The following is a 16,692-nucleotide window of genomic DNA, read 5'->3' as shown; positions in this document are numbered from 1 at the left end:
ATTGAGAACAAGTAAAATATTTTGATTGAATTTGGGGTGAATTTTCCAAAGGTCAAAGGTCAAAGGTCAATGAACTTTTTCTAAAAATCATGTTTTTGTTTATTTCTCCAGGTAGGAAGATTCAATTTTCACAAAATTTGATATGAACGTTGTATAGAAGGTACCAAGAGTATAAACCAGGGGTCAAATATTATTGTTGATTTGTGCGTTGCCATGGCAACCCAAAACTAGGGTTTTTAATTGAAGTTAGTTACAGGAGGCTATTTTCCAGTTTGGAAGAGATTCCATTTGAATAGGTGCAACTGATCAACGGGATGTATAGAGGTTTGAAATACTTTTCATTAGTGTTAAGTGGTATGTTGCCATGGCAACTACATATATAGATTTTGGTTAAACTTAAAGGAGACTTCAGAACTTATGAATTTGAAGAGATTTCCATCAGGGTTGGTATAATTGATCAACAAAAAAGTAGCCAGACAAAGATTTGTCACCTATATAGCATGTGGGTTGAGTGAATGCAGCAACAATAGTAGAACACATCAGTGAGAGTTTGAGGAAAATTGGACAATCTGTTCTAAAGTTATGAATTTTTGAAGTTTCTGCTCATGCAGTCGAGGCTGGATGAGAAGACTACTATACCTTGTAATGTCACATGTGTACAACGATATAAAGAATGAATAAAGAAAATTCAACATAAATTATTTTCGCTTACAAAAGGATACTCGACTTCTCTTTCAGAAGGCAGGGGGAATAATATTACCCTTGACATACGTCAGTAGCAAGTCAAAGAAACTATGTGAACTTTATTCAAAAAGTATGGTTTTGTGAAATTCTCATTTCATTTTCCTTAGAATGTGCACATGTGACATCATACACTGTGGTAGTCTTTTCATCCAGCCGCGACTGTGCAGATACCTTAAAAAATCATAACTTTTGAACGGATTGTACGATTTTTTCCAAGCTTTCTGTGATGTGTCCTACTAATATTGTTGTATTCACTGAATCCACGTGTGCATGAAGGTGGACTTGTCCTTTAAGGACAGATTCTGAAAGAGCAGACTGTAAGCTTTAAAATGATGTATCACACAATCCAAAGGGATTCCCCTAACCTATCTAAATAATAATACCGGTACTGGAAAGAAAGCACACACTCTGGATAAGTATGAACTGAGAAAAGAGGCTGCATTGTCTATTTTAGCGTTCAATCTTTACCAAGCTGTCTCATGTCATTATGTTCATCTTTTCTTCCCCCCTCCAATTTTCATTTGAGTTTGTCATTATTAATTTTTGATGATAAGAACGATGCCACAAGGCATTGTTTCTTAAAAATGCTTCAACTGCTCCTTCAGGTCCAAAATCTACATTTATATATATTATTTTCCTGATCTCCTCAACATTTTCCAAAAATAAAGCATACACCTTTTATGCATTGAGTCCTCCTTTTTGTGGATAATTAAAGGCAAAAACCCAAAATTAGTGCTTGAAAATTATTCTTAAGTGTGAGTTACGGATAGAAAGAACCTCTGTAAAAAATGAATCTGTATAATCAATGTTAAGTATTGTTAATAACACAAAATGTGAACAATATTTCTATGATAACATGTTTCCAGACTAAACCGTCCGCATTTATGCTTTAATGAGAAAAATACTGATATCTCTTTATATGTTTGCTTTGATTGTAAAAACTGTATATGGTAGGATGTCTCGTGATGCAACAGGGGGGCATTTCATGAAGCAGTTTGGTCAGATATTTTTCTGACAAACTGTTTCAAACTACAGAAATCCTTGCATCTGATTGGCAGAGAGCAAATTTGTCCGACAACTTGTCGGACAAAATGCTTCATGAAATGCCCCCAGACCTACACATATTATGCATAAAATGTGATATCCTGAACATTTTTTTCAAGTCACTCTCCCAAAAGTGTATATATATAGGACCTTTAAGTTTTTCTTGTGTTTGTTCCTGGCAGATTACTAGTACACAAAACAGAAATTAAGGAAATTAAAATGAATATACTGAAAACCAAAACTACAGATACTAATAACTTACTTCATTCTTCTCTCTCCACCCCACCCCTTCTTTTTGGTTTCTTGATATACTAGTAGATCTAGCTGACTTTGATAATTGTAATTATGTAACATCATCTTCAATTGACAAGGCGATAAAACTTAACAATCATTTCATTATGCTGCTGGACTAATGGGGTTAGTTGAACTATATTGTTTTTAATGTACTATACTTTTTCCTCCTATCAATCACATGTATTTTGGGTGGAATGTATTTTGACATAAAGCATCATAGAATCAACCGCCTTTGGGTCGGGAATTTTGTCATATTATATTGTGATTTAGATCCTGCTCTATGCCGATTTTGTTTCATTTCTATCAACTTTTTAAACTTCCCCATAGACTTTGTTCACCAGCCAACTACATCCCACCCTCTTTGGATAATGTGAACCAATCAAACATTGCTTTTACTTTTTAATAACATGTCTATACATAGCTATCAGACCAAAAATATTCAAACCGCTTTAAGTCTTTATGAGTGAAATTACAAATATCAATATATCTTTAAAAATATTCAAATTGTCTAAATTCAACTTCATCTATGAAAACAGACTTTTAACCTTTTTAAACATTTGAATACCCCCATAAGAAATAAGAAACATATAAAGAGGGGAGGTGCCGACTATAAAAATTGCTTACGGGAACCAGGCAATCCCTGCGCTAAACCTATGGAATTCACACAATTTTGGAGGAAACGGGTTAAATTTGTTAGGAAATATGTAAGGCAATACCCAAAACCTTAAGTTCTCAATGGAATATGCAGCTCTTCTACTGGTAAACTAGTAGTTCTGGGAGAAAAAATGAACTGTGACATAGTCCTACACCTGGCTCAGTCATTGCCCAAGATTTAAAGTATCTGAGCCAGAGTCACATGTCACTCTTTGCCATTTCTCTACAGGAGGTAGACAGTACTAAAAAAATCCTTTACCAGAAATTATATGAAATTATTTAATGAAAAGGTGCTTAAGAAAACTGGACTATTCCAACACACCTCCCTCAGGTCCGCAGCACAGATTAACCACCTGTTACCATAGGAAAACCAGTAAAAATGGTGTATTACTGTAAACATGCACATAATATGTCGTATTATGGGTCTGAATTTTAAGACTAGCAACCATGTACATTGCATTGCATTGTACAGAAACCTGGCGAATGCCCTGTGTGTAGTCTTTGAATTCAGACATTATTGTTATGTACAAATTAAGGGCATTTTCTCATTTTTTCTGTTAGCGGATTTCTTGGAGCACCCCCTAATTTTGATCCTCATATATATACAAATGTCTGAGGAAAAAATGACACTTTTGTCCGGCGTGTCACGATTATCAGTATATTTGTCACTAAGCCACCCCACTAGACTGACTAACTGCCTGGCCACCCAACCTCGGAGTTATTCACACATATACTCCCAAACACACCATGCATGGGGGGGGGGGGGGGGGGGGGGGGGTAATAACAACTTATGCAACATGTATTAATAAACAGAAAGTCGCCTCTCACAGGACGAAGGGGAGAATGACCTCACAACTTACTTGATGAGACCGATGTCGAGGATGTGAGAGAGTTTGAAGACGTTGGCCTCCAGCTGAAAGGAGCTCCCTGTTACCGCCATCACTTGGAGCCAGTGACGGTTACGGATTTCCTGGGATTTGAGGAGGAAATAGAAAGGATTTAACATATTCCCATCAAGCATTGGATAAATGAGTTTGAGTTTGCAGATTTCATGGGTTTGGAACAAATGCTGTATAAATACTGGGTATTATTATTATCATCGTCATTATTATTATTATTATAATCATTATGTTTGACATCTGTTTCACTATCATCATCATCATCATCATCATCATCATCATCATCATCATCATAATCATCATTATTATCATAATCATTAAGATCATTATGTCTGACATCTCCCTCACTCACAATCATCCTCCTCCTTCTCCTCCTCCTCCTCCTCCTCCTCCTCATCCTCATCCTCACCATCACCATCACCATCACCATCACCATCACCATCACCATCACCATCACCATCACCATCACCATCACCATCACCATCACCATCACCATCACCATCACCATCACCATCACCATCACCATCACCATCACCATCACCATCACCATCACCATCACCATCACCATCACCATCACCATCACCATCATCATCATCATCATCATCATCATCATTATTATTATCAATATAACCATAATGCCTGACATCTCCCTCACTCACCTTGGAGGCCAGCTTGTGGAGGATGGGGAAGATGTCCAGGTAGAACTTGATGCTGTTCTTCATGTTGTTGTAGGCGTCCCAGTCCTTGATCTTGTCAGGAAGGTTCTGGCACTCATCCCAGTATTGTTCCACCTGTCACACAGTCAAACAAAGAAAAGTGTTGGTCAGCAAGAGTCATTCCACAGTCCCTGCCTGACCCCCACCCACCTTGCCATTACTTGCATAAAAACTAGAAGGAGCAAGAACTGGTTTTAGGATTGAAGTGCTGCAGACTTAGTTGTCACAACTAGACTTTAGATTTCTTGCTGATCGGCCAACTAAACTTGTGCTGGATAGAATAACCTACCAACTGAAAATGGATTTAGTAAACAAATAAAAAAAGCTGATATTCTCATTGGTCTGCCTTGTGACAAAAGGAATTTGGCTGGCTCATTTTCTGAGAGAGTACAACGTAAGAGCCTTTTGATGCTTCCACCCCAATTGTCATGATTTGAAGCAGCAAGTACAGGTATAAATATTTGCTTTTGTGTCATGATCAAAGTGTTACAGAATTCCCTATATTGTGTGAGTATTGTAAAACTTTGCTGCAATAATACTCATCCACAATATCATGAAGCGCTTGTCACATAAAAACACATCTAAGTGCTGTGACGGCATATTCGCAGAAATCTCTCTCAGTATACATGCATCTTCATCACACAATATCCCCACAACACAACACATCTGACATCATCACAGGGCCATGACCACTTTGGCCAGGGACCAGCAAAAAATGGCATTATTAGCCAAAATCATTGCTTGTCCCTAAACTCACCTCCTTGTTGGCCTTGGGTAGATCAGCGTCGGCCCACAGCCGGTCGCGGAACTGGTTGTCGAAAGCGATGAATTTCTGGAAGAGGCCATAGAGCAGACCAAGGAGGTCCAGTTCCTGGAGGACAAAGTGGAAGGAGAATGTCCAGTATTTAACAAGAACTGGCTGCCATCCTAAGTGACCAGATAACCACAATTAGGTTATCTCAGTTTGGCCTGAGAAAGTTGTAGCAATGCTATAAATGTGAAAAATGCCCAATTTCAAATGGACCATATGGTCAACACATCATCCAGTCATGATGCAATTCATTTGTTACAGTGACTATAAGTTACAACTAGGAAATTCATCACATATCTGTTGTTAATAACTTCAAAGTTACATTCAGTATGTCATATCCTAGATTCCACTGATTCAAGGAATACAGCTGAATCATTCTACAAACTACATTTTACATTCCATTGCACAGCATACAGTTAATGAAATACATTGAACAGGATAGAAAAATTGTTCTGCAATGTACTTTAGGTTCAAACCTACACATACAAACATTATGTCACTGACTAGTGTGCATATTTGTAAGTTATATAGCACAAGTGCTTATACAGTTGCACAAAATCTCTAACCTCTCCGGTCTTGTCGAGTTCGGGGAACGGCTTGCAGATAATGCCAAAGAGCCTGGAGACAGAGTCTAGCGTCTTGCGCTTGGAGTCATAGAGCTTGAAGATCTCCTGGAACTCGTGGAGGCGGGCCACAGCCTCGGCGGGCTGGACGCCTGGCACCGCCGGGCCCTGGGAGTCAAAGCTGTTCCGGAACTGGATCACCTCCACCACAAAGAGCTGAAGAAGAAAATAGTATATACGAACAGACATAAACATATAAATATATTAATTTAGATCATGATAAACGAATACATGCATGAACATGATGCATGATATACAAACCAATCACAGAATGAGTAGCCAATCATGTGAGAGCCTGGGCAGACTATTCACATAAGCTCTGATTTCAATGCACATTACAGATAAGTTGCTTGATTTCTTTTCTTCTTTTTTTTGTCTCAATTTTCTAACACAATTCCATAATGTACGATTTCTATATGCAAAAAAAAAAAAAAAAAAGAGAGAGAAAAGTTCTATATATTTCGTTGAGCCAGTGATGTTGAACATATAGCCACTAATTACAGACACAAAGAATGACACCAACAACAGTTCTCTTGGCATCATGGTGAGGTGAGTCCATATATTTTCATTTTATTCCTGTATTTTTTTTTTGTCTCCAATGCAAAACAGAATCAGTGCTGGAGTTAAAGTCTTACCTTGACCTGCTTGTCCAGCTCCTGTTCAAAGGCCCCACGCCTCTCCCTCAGGAGCTTGACCCGACGCTTCTCGGCCAGGTCCACTACCTCCTGCCAGCTGTCCCTCAGCTTGTCCACCTCCTCCACCTCCGAGCGGGGCAGGCGCAGCCGGTAGCTTCTGCAAAGGATACAGGGGAGAGAAGAACTGAGTCAGTTGAGATCACTGAAGCGCATCTCATAAGTTGCGGTCACAAACTCAAACTTCAAAAGTTTTCGAAGTATAAGCTCTCAAAGTTTGGTCAGTCTGAACGCAAAGATCGCAAACTTCTCACGAAAACTTAGGGAAATTCACGAAACCCTGCAAACCCTCTAAAAGTTTGTGCAGTCTGAATGTATGCAGCTGGGACTTCATGTACCATGTAGTTTGTCATGTGACCAGCCCACTTCCTGTATGTGGTGCCTCAGAAGCTGTCAGGTGGCACATGCTTCATCCTTTCTTGTACATAACCACCAGTGAACTGTATTTCAAGTACTTATCAAGAACTGAAACACTTCTAGAAGTTTGAGAAGCAGTCAGCATGATTGGACAAGGTTAATGACATGATAATAACATTAAGTTCAATTTGAATGGTGGCTTAACATGCATACATACACACTGTGTATTCCATCCACTCACATAAGGTCTGCATAATGGTCCCCTTTGGCCAGGCAGATGGCATCCTAAATCACATCTAAACTTAATGTGGATGGTTGCAAGCAAGATATACACGTTGTGTGTATTCCATCCACTTTACAAGAAATCTGCAGACATGGTCTATATAAGGAGGAGGATGTCAAATAATAAGCACATTTTCAACCCTCCCAACATGAATGGTAGCTAGCAAATGAGAAATACATGCTGTGTATTCCATCCACTTTATACATGAGATCTGCATACATGGTCTCTATGGGCAGGCAGATGGCAAATAAGTAATCACATTTTGACCCCTACCAATGAATGGTAGCAAATGAGAAATACAGGCTGCATGTATTCCATCCACTTACATGAGATCTGCATACATGGTCTCTATGGGCAGGTAGATGGCATCTATCTTGTTCTCCATGTCCCTGACCTCCTCCAGCAGTGTGAGGGTGCCGTTCAGCTGGTCAAGGGTCACTACATCGGCCAGCAGGCGGGACTTGATGCTGCTGCGGTACATGATGGCATTGTCCAGTTGACGCTAAAGAAAAAATAAAAGAAAGAGGCAGAGGTTTATGTATGAAACTATCCAATACAAACAGAACTTTGAATTACAATGACATTGACAATTCAAAGAAATACATGTAAAGGCAGTATAACAAGGAAAACAGATGGCTTGTGCTAATCAACTTGCTAACATGAGGGTTCTTAGTAGTCCAAAGGGTATCTTGCATCCACTCCTAGCCCTATCATGAAACAGGGCACAGCTCTTCAATGGTTTCAATGAGTGAAAGTCTTAACCCCATGCACATATCGCGGATGCTGGTCAACGCAGAGATTAAGGAAGACTTGCAAGCAAGTCGAGTCTGTTGCTATATAATCCTCACCATCAACATTACTCTGTGATGTGATACTGTTAGGTATGTCTGAAGTTTATTGTTTTGCTTGGTTTTGCTGGTCGATTTTTATGGTTTAGTCCAGATTCTGTCTCGATCATACTCTTATTCACTGGAACATCTGCTAAACCCCTCTGTACACATCAAGCTGAGTGACGGCACTTTCCAACGAACCTGTCAGCGCGGAGTTCAGACCAACTGCTCTCAGTTAACAACTTTCCCTCAGAATTTTGAGGGAGCGAATGCTTCAATTACAAGTGCATGAACTTTTGACCTCTGTCATCGTTGGAGAGCAATTGGTCTGGACTCTTTTACGTCTTCAGGCCATCACTCGACTTGACAAGTCTTCTTTGCTAGAGCATGATTGATGAATTCCATGAATAGTTGCTGCATCGGACAAGCCTATGCATTATGTTGCCTTGTAAGAAAGTGAAGTGCCTAAAAACCAACTACGAAAAGAGAAAGATTATTGTACCCATGTGCACATGAGCTAACACTGATCACCACACTCACCTTCCCTTCCTCATGTAGGACCTGCGCATACTGGGCCTTCCACTGCATTGCGAAACCATAGAGGGCGTCGGTGATGGGTCTCGTCTCCAGGCAGACGGGGCCGATGGGCAGGATCTTTGGGATGCCCTTGATCTTGTCCTCGATGTGGAGGAGGCGCTCGACCTCCCGCTTGATGGCGAACGTGCCGGGGTCGTTGGCTATGAAGTCGTAGTAGGAACCGTACATATCGTCCTTCCACAGGAAGTCGTAGAAGCGGAAGTGGAAGAGGTGCTTGTCGATGTCCCGTTGGAGATCTGGATACAAAACAGATAATGAAAGGAAATGAAGTGTGGGCATATTGGTATTGTGTCTTTGCAATTTGCAACTGGGCTGTATGAATCTCCACAATCACTACACATCATGCTGCACTCACAGACCACTGACATCTGCAAGTCGAAGATCCAGTGAAGAGCAAAACATTCTGATGCCGCCTGTGCCCTTTTGTGGCAGAAGGTAATGTATCAAAACGATCGCATCACATCACAGAGAGAGAGAAAGAACTCAGTTGTAAGATTCAATATGATAATAGGACTGCAATGACTTAAAATAAAGTCTTCAGATTTTATGATATTCAAGTGCAAAGAAAAATCCTCCAGGAGTATGTGAGATTCAAACAAACCTTCTACTACTCCATCGAGTTGTCTGAGGGCGCTCTGTACCATCATTTCGTCCGAGATGTCTGCCAGCATGGTCTCCCCGACGACATCTCCTGCCCACCAGGTTACCTTGTCCGCGACCCCCAGGATGACCTCCGCTATCTTGCCCAGCGAGCTCTTGACGGCGTCCAGCGTGGGCTCGATGATGATGTTGGGAATGGCAAATTTGACGGCAACCTCAAACCTTTTGGTTTAGAGCAGACAATGGTGATGTTGATTCGAAAAATGTTTAATGCACAACATTAGCATTCTTTGGAACTGTACGCAGAATAAATGTGTGTCGAAAAAAAAAATGTATATGATTCCATTTTCTCATGATTCTACTCATCATAATCATATAATTATGTTTTCAAAAAATGTGACAATTCATTTTCCTATTAGTGGGGCAGATATGTGAAAAAGATGCTCACATCCGGCGGAAAGTATGAAATTTTGCATATAGGGGTATTTTGAGGTGCTGATTTCAAAATTTGCCGGATCCAAGAGGTCTGACAACGGGATCGGCCGCCATTTTGAATTCCAATATGGCCGCCGTCAAAGATCTCTATCTTCAGTTCTGAATGACATTAGCCATTGGAATTTGATATATTAAAGCATGGTGATATGATGACTTCAATAACAGACTTATTTGATTTGTCTGACAAGCTGCACGGCAGCCAATTTGAATTTTTATACATATTTGCCATGTTGGAGTGTTGAAAATCTCTTTCTCGGGTTTGTAAATTAGCTACCTGATTGAGTGCGCGTTTGTAACTGATAGAGTGCGCGCTGCTGTATTTACATTGTGACGTCAGTGAAAGGTGCATTATGCTTCCTTTTTGCTGCACTTTTTGACATGCCCGTGAATGTTAGTCATGATGTTTGTCTTCGTAGTCACATTGGAATTCAAAATAGCAGGCATTGCGTTTGTCAGACACATCACATCAGTTAATATTTTAACTCAGTATGTTAAAATACTTGTTTACCCCTAATTTCAGGGTCACTCACCACTAAGAAATCGAGATAGGGATTTTGAATATTTCGTCGAGGCGGCCATATTGGAATTCAAAATGGCGGCCATTCGATGTTTGTCAGACACTCCAAATCAATCTGTCATCAAATTCAATGTGTCAAAACGCTCATGTGTACCAAATTTTGGTGCCACAGGTCATTCAGAACTGAAGATAGGGATCTTTGAATTTGTTTTGCGATGGCGGCCATATTGGAATTCAAAATGGCGGCCGACCCTGTGATCAGATCTCTTGGATCCGGCAATATTTGAAATCAGCGCCCCAAAATACCCCTATATGCAAAATTTCATACTTTCCGCCGGATGTGAGCATTTCGACCAATTTTTGTTTCATATCTGCCCTACTATATGGTCCCACTCTCACACTCTGGGATGTCCTTGCACATCCTGCTTTAACCCTTTCCTTGTCAATGAGTCAAATGCATACAAACTCCTCACACAAACCAATGGACAGCTAATCAATGTGGAATGCAGAGGGTTACTTGAATTCTGTACCTGAGATGGGTGTATTCCCTGCTCTTGTTGAGAGTCCACGACATGTCCGAGAGGTACGACATAGAGGAGTTGGGTCTGCTGGTCCTGGTCCTACCGGTGCTGGCCCTGGACCTGCTGTAGTAGGACTCGGTCCTCGGGGATGGGGAAGGCGACGGCTCGGGGGAGTTCTTGGCCGTCTCCAGGTCCTCAGCGATGGTCTCCAAGACACTGTCACACCCCGCCGCCTCGGCCAGGGTGATGAGTGAACGGCAGATGGCAGACAAGATGGACTGGTAGACCAAGTCTGAATAGTAGACTAGGGGCACAAACAACAACAAAAGCAATGTAACTGTAACAGCATAAAGGTCATTTATGTGAACGACAGATGACAGACAGGACGGACTGGTAGACCAAGTCTGAATAGTAGACATGGGGCACAAGCAACAAAAGCAATGTAACTCTAACACTGTATAAGCCATATATTTAGCGAGTCTAATTTTTCGCAAATAGGGACTTCCCCCACAATTTTGTGAGTGGTTAAATTCGTGATCGTGAAATACAGCAATGGATGGAGAAATGCCTGTATGCATGTCACATTCATGTCAGGATCAGAATTCATATTTTCGCGCATTACTAAATTCGCTATTGGTATCCGACACATGAAATTTGTGAAAATAAAAATCTGGTGAAACATGTGGTGCATACAGTAGTCAAAGGTTGCATCATATAAGAATACCAAAGTTGTGGGAAGTGACAGTATGTTGATGCGACTCACAGAGTAGGTCAGCCACCATGACATCATTCACAGTGATGTTCGTCTCGGCATCTTCCGATCGGGGCGAGGGGAAGACCTGTAGCTGCTTTGGGGAGAGCCGGTGCTTGGAGCTCGCCGACTGGCTCTTGGGACTCATCGCGCCGATTGGCTTGGGCTGGATGGAAGGGGGAAATTGAACATATCAAATGAATTGACATATATGAAGCCAAAACATATGACTTCTAAAATAGAACTGCATGACATACAAACTGAATAGATGTCATATGAAATTGAAATACATGATCTATCAAATAGAAAAGATGGTATATAGAATAGAAACAGATTATATATGAAATACAAAAATATACGATATATGAAACAGAAAAAGATGATATATGAATTACAAGTATTTTGTGAAATGGAAAAATGTGACATGTGAAATGGAAAAATATGATGTAAGAAATATGAAATATGATGACGGACAAAATTGCAAAATTAAAGACGGCAAAGAAAAGTATGAAAGAGATATTTATGACATAGGAAATATGAAATAGATGGCTTTAAAATATGATGCATGAATGAGAATTATTAACACATGAAAGTGAAGTTGATGATACATAGTACAAAATAAATGACATACAGACGGAAAGGGAATAGGTAGCACTGTATAAAGGGAATGAAATTTTGTGAACTACTGCTTATCTTCGGGTTTATCATTTCCCCTCTCCCCTTGATGGAGGTCCTAAGGTCAAACGTATTTCTATTCTGCTGCCTTCATTCTCTTTTCCTATAATTTTCTTTTCTTTTCTCTCAAAATTTATTTTTCTTGCTTGTGTATTTATATTCCATAATTAGAAATGATTTAAGTTTGTATGCCAATGGTTGAAATCAATAAAACATATGAATAGAAAAAAAATATATAAAGGATATCACTGGAAAAAACAAAACAACTGATGTTGCTTCTTTTTTATCTATTTATTTCTTTCTTTCACACAGTTTTGGTCCTGTTTTCTCAAAGAGTGCAGTACTGGTCCATGACAAGACAGTAAAAAGAGATTGCTACATGTAGAATAAAGTTAGAAGACAAGAGGACACAAGATCCACAGCATCTGTTCATGCTTGGCCATGCACTTATGAGAGTTTAAGGGAGACAGTATAGACAAACTTCCAAGGAAGATGATAAAGTAATGTACATACTACATATTTCTTTAACTTGGACTAGCAAGACAATTTCTGTGTCCAAAAAAAAAAGAGCAAAAAAGTAACATCTATCAAAGGACGGTTGATCTTTAAAGGTTATGAGTAAAATAAACCTACAAATATTGCATGAGAAAATTGTACAATAGTCATATAGGATGGTAAAGCTCATTATATCACTACATATAAAACAGAACCAAGGACCCCAATACAAAAAAGCAATGCCTCCGGCACCCTTCGGGCGGAGGCATGAAAAGTAGATGGAGAAGCCAAGGGATTGACAAAACAGAATGTCTCATCACAGCATCTTACCTGACCCAGCAAGATGTTGAGGAGTTCGTGGCAAGCACTCTTGATGTCATTGACGTAGGCAAAAAGGATCTCGCTCTGTTGCCCTATGCTGTCCAGCATGGCTTCTGTGAAGGCATCGGCAGGCTGAGGGGAATGACATAGCAGTATGATTTAATATTTCACTTGGATTCTTTATTAACTTTAGTAAACTAGCCAATCTCTTCATACTTCAGGGTTGATGATGGAACTGGTTATCACACTGGCATTCACAGAATTACAAGCACAACTTCATGAGAAACATTCAGCAGTGATAAATGAAATATAACTCAAGTTTTCTTCAAGTTCTTAGAATGCTTAGGGCATACATGTACATGCGTGTATTTATGTAGCAACCTACATTGCATAGACATCCGTTTCAATGAGATTTTGTCACGATGAGAAGAATGTTGATGTGGCTATCTGGTTACAATCGTGTTTACCTCTCCTACCTCTACCACTACCACTACCACTACCACCACCATGACACAACTACCACTACTACATATGCACTATCACTACCACTTCCACTATCACTACTACTACCACTGCCACTACCACTACCACTACCACTACCATCACCAGCACTACTACCACTACCAATACCAATACCACTCCCACTAACATTACCACCACTACTATCGCTACCAAAACCACTACCACCTCCACCACCACCACTACCACTCCCACTACCACTACCACTACCACTACCACTACCACTACCACTACCACCATCACCTCTGCACTCATCATACAGCTTAAGACAGTAGACATGGATAGATATTCTAAGCATCCATGAGATATCCAGCAAGCATCCATCTTACCCAGGATCTCTCAAAGGACTTGTCCACATCAAAGAGGAACAGCTCAGCAATCGTCTTCAGCTTGGAGTCTATCTTGCGGTCGATCACGTGGTTGACCTGGTCGACGATGCTCTTCAACTTGGCATTGGCTGCGGAGAATACGAAGTGGACAGAGCAAGGACAGGGAAAGATTTGAAAACAAACATTTAAAAGATCTAAAAACAAACATCTCTGGTTCGGTGATACATTTGCATAATCACATGGCTTTCATTCAAAATGTCATGTAGAACATGTTAGTTAATGTTTACGTGTGGAATACATATTGTATCTGCACTTATTATATCAAGAAAAAAGTTTGTTTTCACAGCATCACTTGCTGGTTGCATGATAATTACAGTAAAATCAAACACTTCTTTTATCAGTTCAATCACATCTGCTTCCACACTGGTCCAGATGAACCTAAACCAAATGTTGCCTTGATAATCTATGAAACCGAGTGAGTATCAAGGACCAACCTGCGTGGACCTGATGCAGAAAAGCGTCAATGTTCATGGAGTTCCAGGCCAGGGAGGACAGGCCCGGCTGGAGGGCCACCATGACGGCCTGGACGTGGTTCTGGAACAGGCCCTGGACTGGTTCCCTGATTTCGGCACAGATGTCGCTGAATTCCTTCAGGCAGAGATCCAGGTGGTTCATGTAGCTCTTGAAGCGTTGTTCCTGTTAGGTTTTCAAAGTTCATACGTAGTAACAATCATTGTAAAAGAAGACAGTTTTTGCACCATTTATTTCTTTGCACTGGTCAACTTTCAATGAAATTCACCAGCTCGTAACTTGAAAGACAAGGGCATTTCTAAACATATTTTCACATCTTTCAAAATCATTTGAATTGTCTTTTTTTTTTTCTTTGCAAGATTAGAGCAGAAAAAAAACTCACAAATCCCTCCACATTATGAAATATTTTGTGTTTTCCATAAAATGATATCTAATGTTAATGGGACACACACTCTCTATAAACAGGTTTATAATCTTAATATTCTTCAAAGGTTTCCATGGCGGTTTCTCCTTTTTGTGTGTGTGTGTGTGGGGGGGGGGGGGGGGGGGAGGGGATGGTTTCAGGTTATACCATGTATTCTTTTTTTAATATGGGTGTGGTCCTGAGATTGAGTGCAGGTCCTTTTCAGGACCACAGTCACATCCAAGGTGTACAGTGAAACCTCCCATCATTTATAGTCTTTGCGACATGAAATGTACTGCAACTTGAAAAAAAAAATAGTTGGCATGAAAATCTTTCTGTGTAATGGAAACTTAAAAGGGTTGGGAAAAACACTACACTAGTCACTGTTCACTATGTCTGTTAACTTCATTGAGCACTTCTCTTCTCATTTGTACATTTGGGAATTTTCCAACAAGAGCCAATGAACTAAGAAAATATGCCAGCATTGCATAAACATCACTCTATCACATGTAATACTATTGCCCCTTTGTTAATTTGGCATTTAACTATCATAGAAAACTTTGGTCTTCTTAGTCAGCATTCTTTCATGGCACACAACTTTGAGCGCGGAAGTCAGAACATAAAAAACAAAACAAAACAAAACAATACACTGTAATATCATGTATCTATATGCCATACTCTGGGAAGCGTACCTGCTTGGCAACCATCATGGCCGACTCTGGTATGTCAATGTTCAGTCTCTTCATCCAGCGACATTCCTGCACCAGCTGGAGCACTCTGCGAAGCAAAAATTTGCCAATATCTGTAGAAATATTTCACTACCAAAGCCTTTTTCTAAGTCATCAATTTCATTTGAAACTATTCCTTTTCTATTTCTACTCTACAAAATATTAATCAGGCAAGTCTAAATACTGGAGTGAAAAAAGAAATTGCATATATGAATTGAATGTGTATAAATTAAAAAAAAATGAATATAAGGCCACCGTATACTTTTATATGTATGTCATGTCATTAAAATGTATCTACAGTTCCTTGCTCATAGGTGTTCATCTATAGTTGTCCCGACAGTCTATACTTGGAGGCAATTGTGAACGATCAAAAATAAATAGGATGGAGCTACTGACCTGTCGTCGGCATTGACCACAACGTCGCCCGTGTTGGGGTGGACCACCAGCAGGGTGGCCCTGAGGCCAAGCTTGGCCTGCTCGATGCAGGACTTCCACTGCTGAAGCCAGAGGCTCTCGAACGTCACCAGCGCCGTGGCCACCCGGTTGTAGAACTTGACGATGCGGGTGAAGTCGCGCAGGTGGATGATGGCGCGGTTCTCGCGGAAGATCTTCATCGGGTCCTCGATGCGCTCCAGGAGCTGGCGGGACCAGTGGATGGCGCCGGACACGGGCGGGGCGTTGCGCACCATTAGCGGTTCCTCCTACGTAGCCAGAGAATGCTTTTATCATAGTAACGCTGTTCAGACTGATCAGTCAGTCAATCTTCTCACACTGCTCTCCACATTTCATTTTCACCTTTGATCAAGTAATTTAAACTGCTGGTCTGTGAAAACAGTCTAACTTTTCCCTTAATGCAGGGCTACTAACATTGACATATCAAAATCAGGGAGGTTAAAAAAAAATGATGGGATATACAACCACTGTACCTGTATATTACATGTATTTCAATAAGCAACCACTATTCACATATCAGAAAGGCTTTTACATAGGACAAAAAGAAATGATAAATATTTAAGGAAATCTTCCGCAGATTTAGGGAGACTTAGACTTAAAATCTTTTATAACATCCTTTCCTACTTTATTGTCAATTCTAATGTGGGCATATGCTACTAAAATTCCCAGATCTGGGGAGACTTTTACATCCCTCTGTCAGGACAAGAAGAAATTATTAACATTTCAGGATATTTTCTGCAGAATCAGGGAGACTTAGCAGGTCTGTTTGATCAGGAGAAGAAAACAACAACAAGAACAACTATAATATCC

General features: G+C 40.3%; 1 protein-coding gene across 1 annotated transcript in view; it reads right to left on the bottom strand.

The window, feature by feature from the left end:
• Positions 1-16,692, bottom strand: part of LOC139742177 (uncharacterized) — a 125,585-nt gene that overhangs the window by 85,377 nt on the left and 23,516 nt on the right. The window contains exons 13-27 of the mRNA XM_071652755.1: positions 15,826-16,130; positions 15,394-15,478; positions 14,262-14,463; positions 13,768-13,895; positions 12,851-13,051; positions 11,441-11,564; positions 10,687-10,981; positions 9,146-9,366; positions 8,488-8,780; positions 7,444-7,619; positions 6,421-6,577; positions 5,729-5,941; positions 5,109-5,222; positions 4,295-4,426; positions 3,597-3,706 (exon numbers count right to left, since the gene is read on the bottom strand). Coding sequence (XP_071508856.1) covers positions 3,597-3,706; positions 4,295-4,426; positions 5,109-5,222; positions 5,729-5,941; positions 6,421-6,577; positions 7,444-7,619; positions 8,488-8,780; positions 9,146-9,366; positions 10,687-10,981; positions 11,441-11,564; positions 12,851-13,051; positions 13,768-13,895; positions 14,262-14,463; positions 15,394-15,478; positions 15,826-16,130 — 2,756 coding nt within the window. The remainder of the gene's footprint in view (positions 1-3,596; positions 3,707-4,294; positions 4,427-5,108; positions 5,223-5,728; positions 5,942-6,420; positions 6,578-7,443; positions 7,620-8,487; positions 8,781-9,145; positions 9,367-10,686; positions 10,982-11,440; positions 11,565-12,850; positions 13,052-13,767; positions 13,896-14,261; positions 14,464-15,393; positions 15,479-15,825; positions 16,131-16,692) is intronic.

The sequence above is a fragment of the Diadema antillarum genome, unplaced genomic scaffold (assembly GCF_040938485.1).
Source record: "Diadema antillarum isolate AM-2024a unplaced genomic scaffold, OU_Dant_1.0 seq00000982_RagTag, whole genome shotgun sequence".
Classification (NCBI taxonomy): domain Eukaryota; kingdom Metazoa; phylum Echinodermata; class Echinoidea; order Diadematoida; family Diadematidae; genus Diadema; species Diadema antillarum.
The sequence above is the reverse complement of the archived record's forward strand: the minus strand, read 5'-3'. Positions and strand labels throughout refer to the sequence as shown.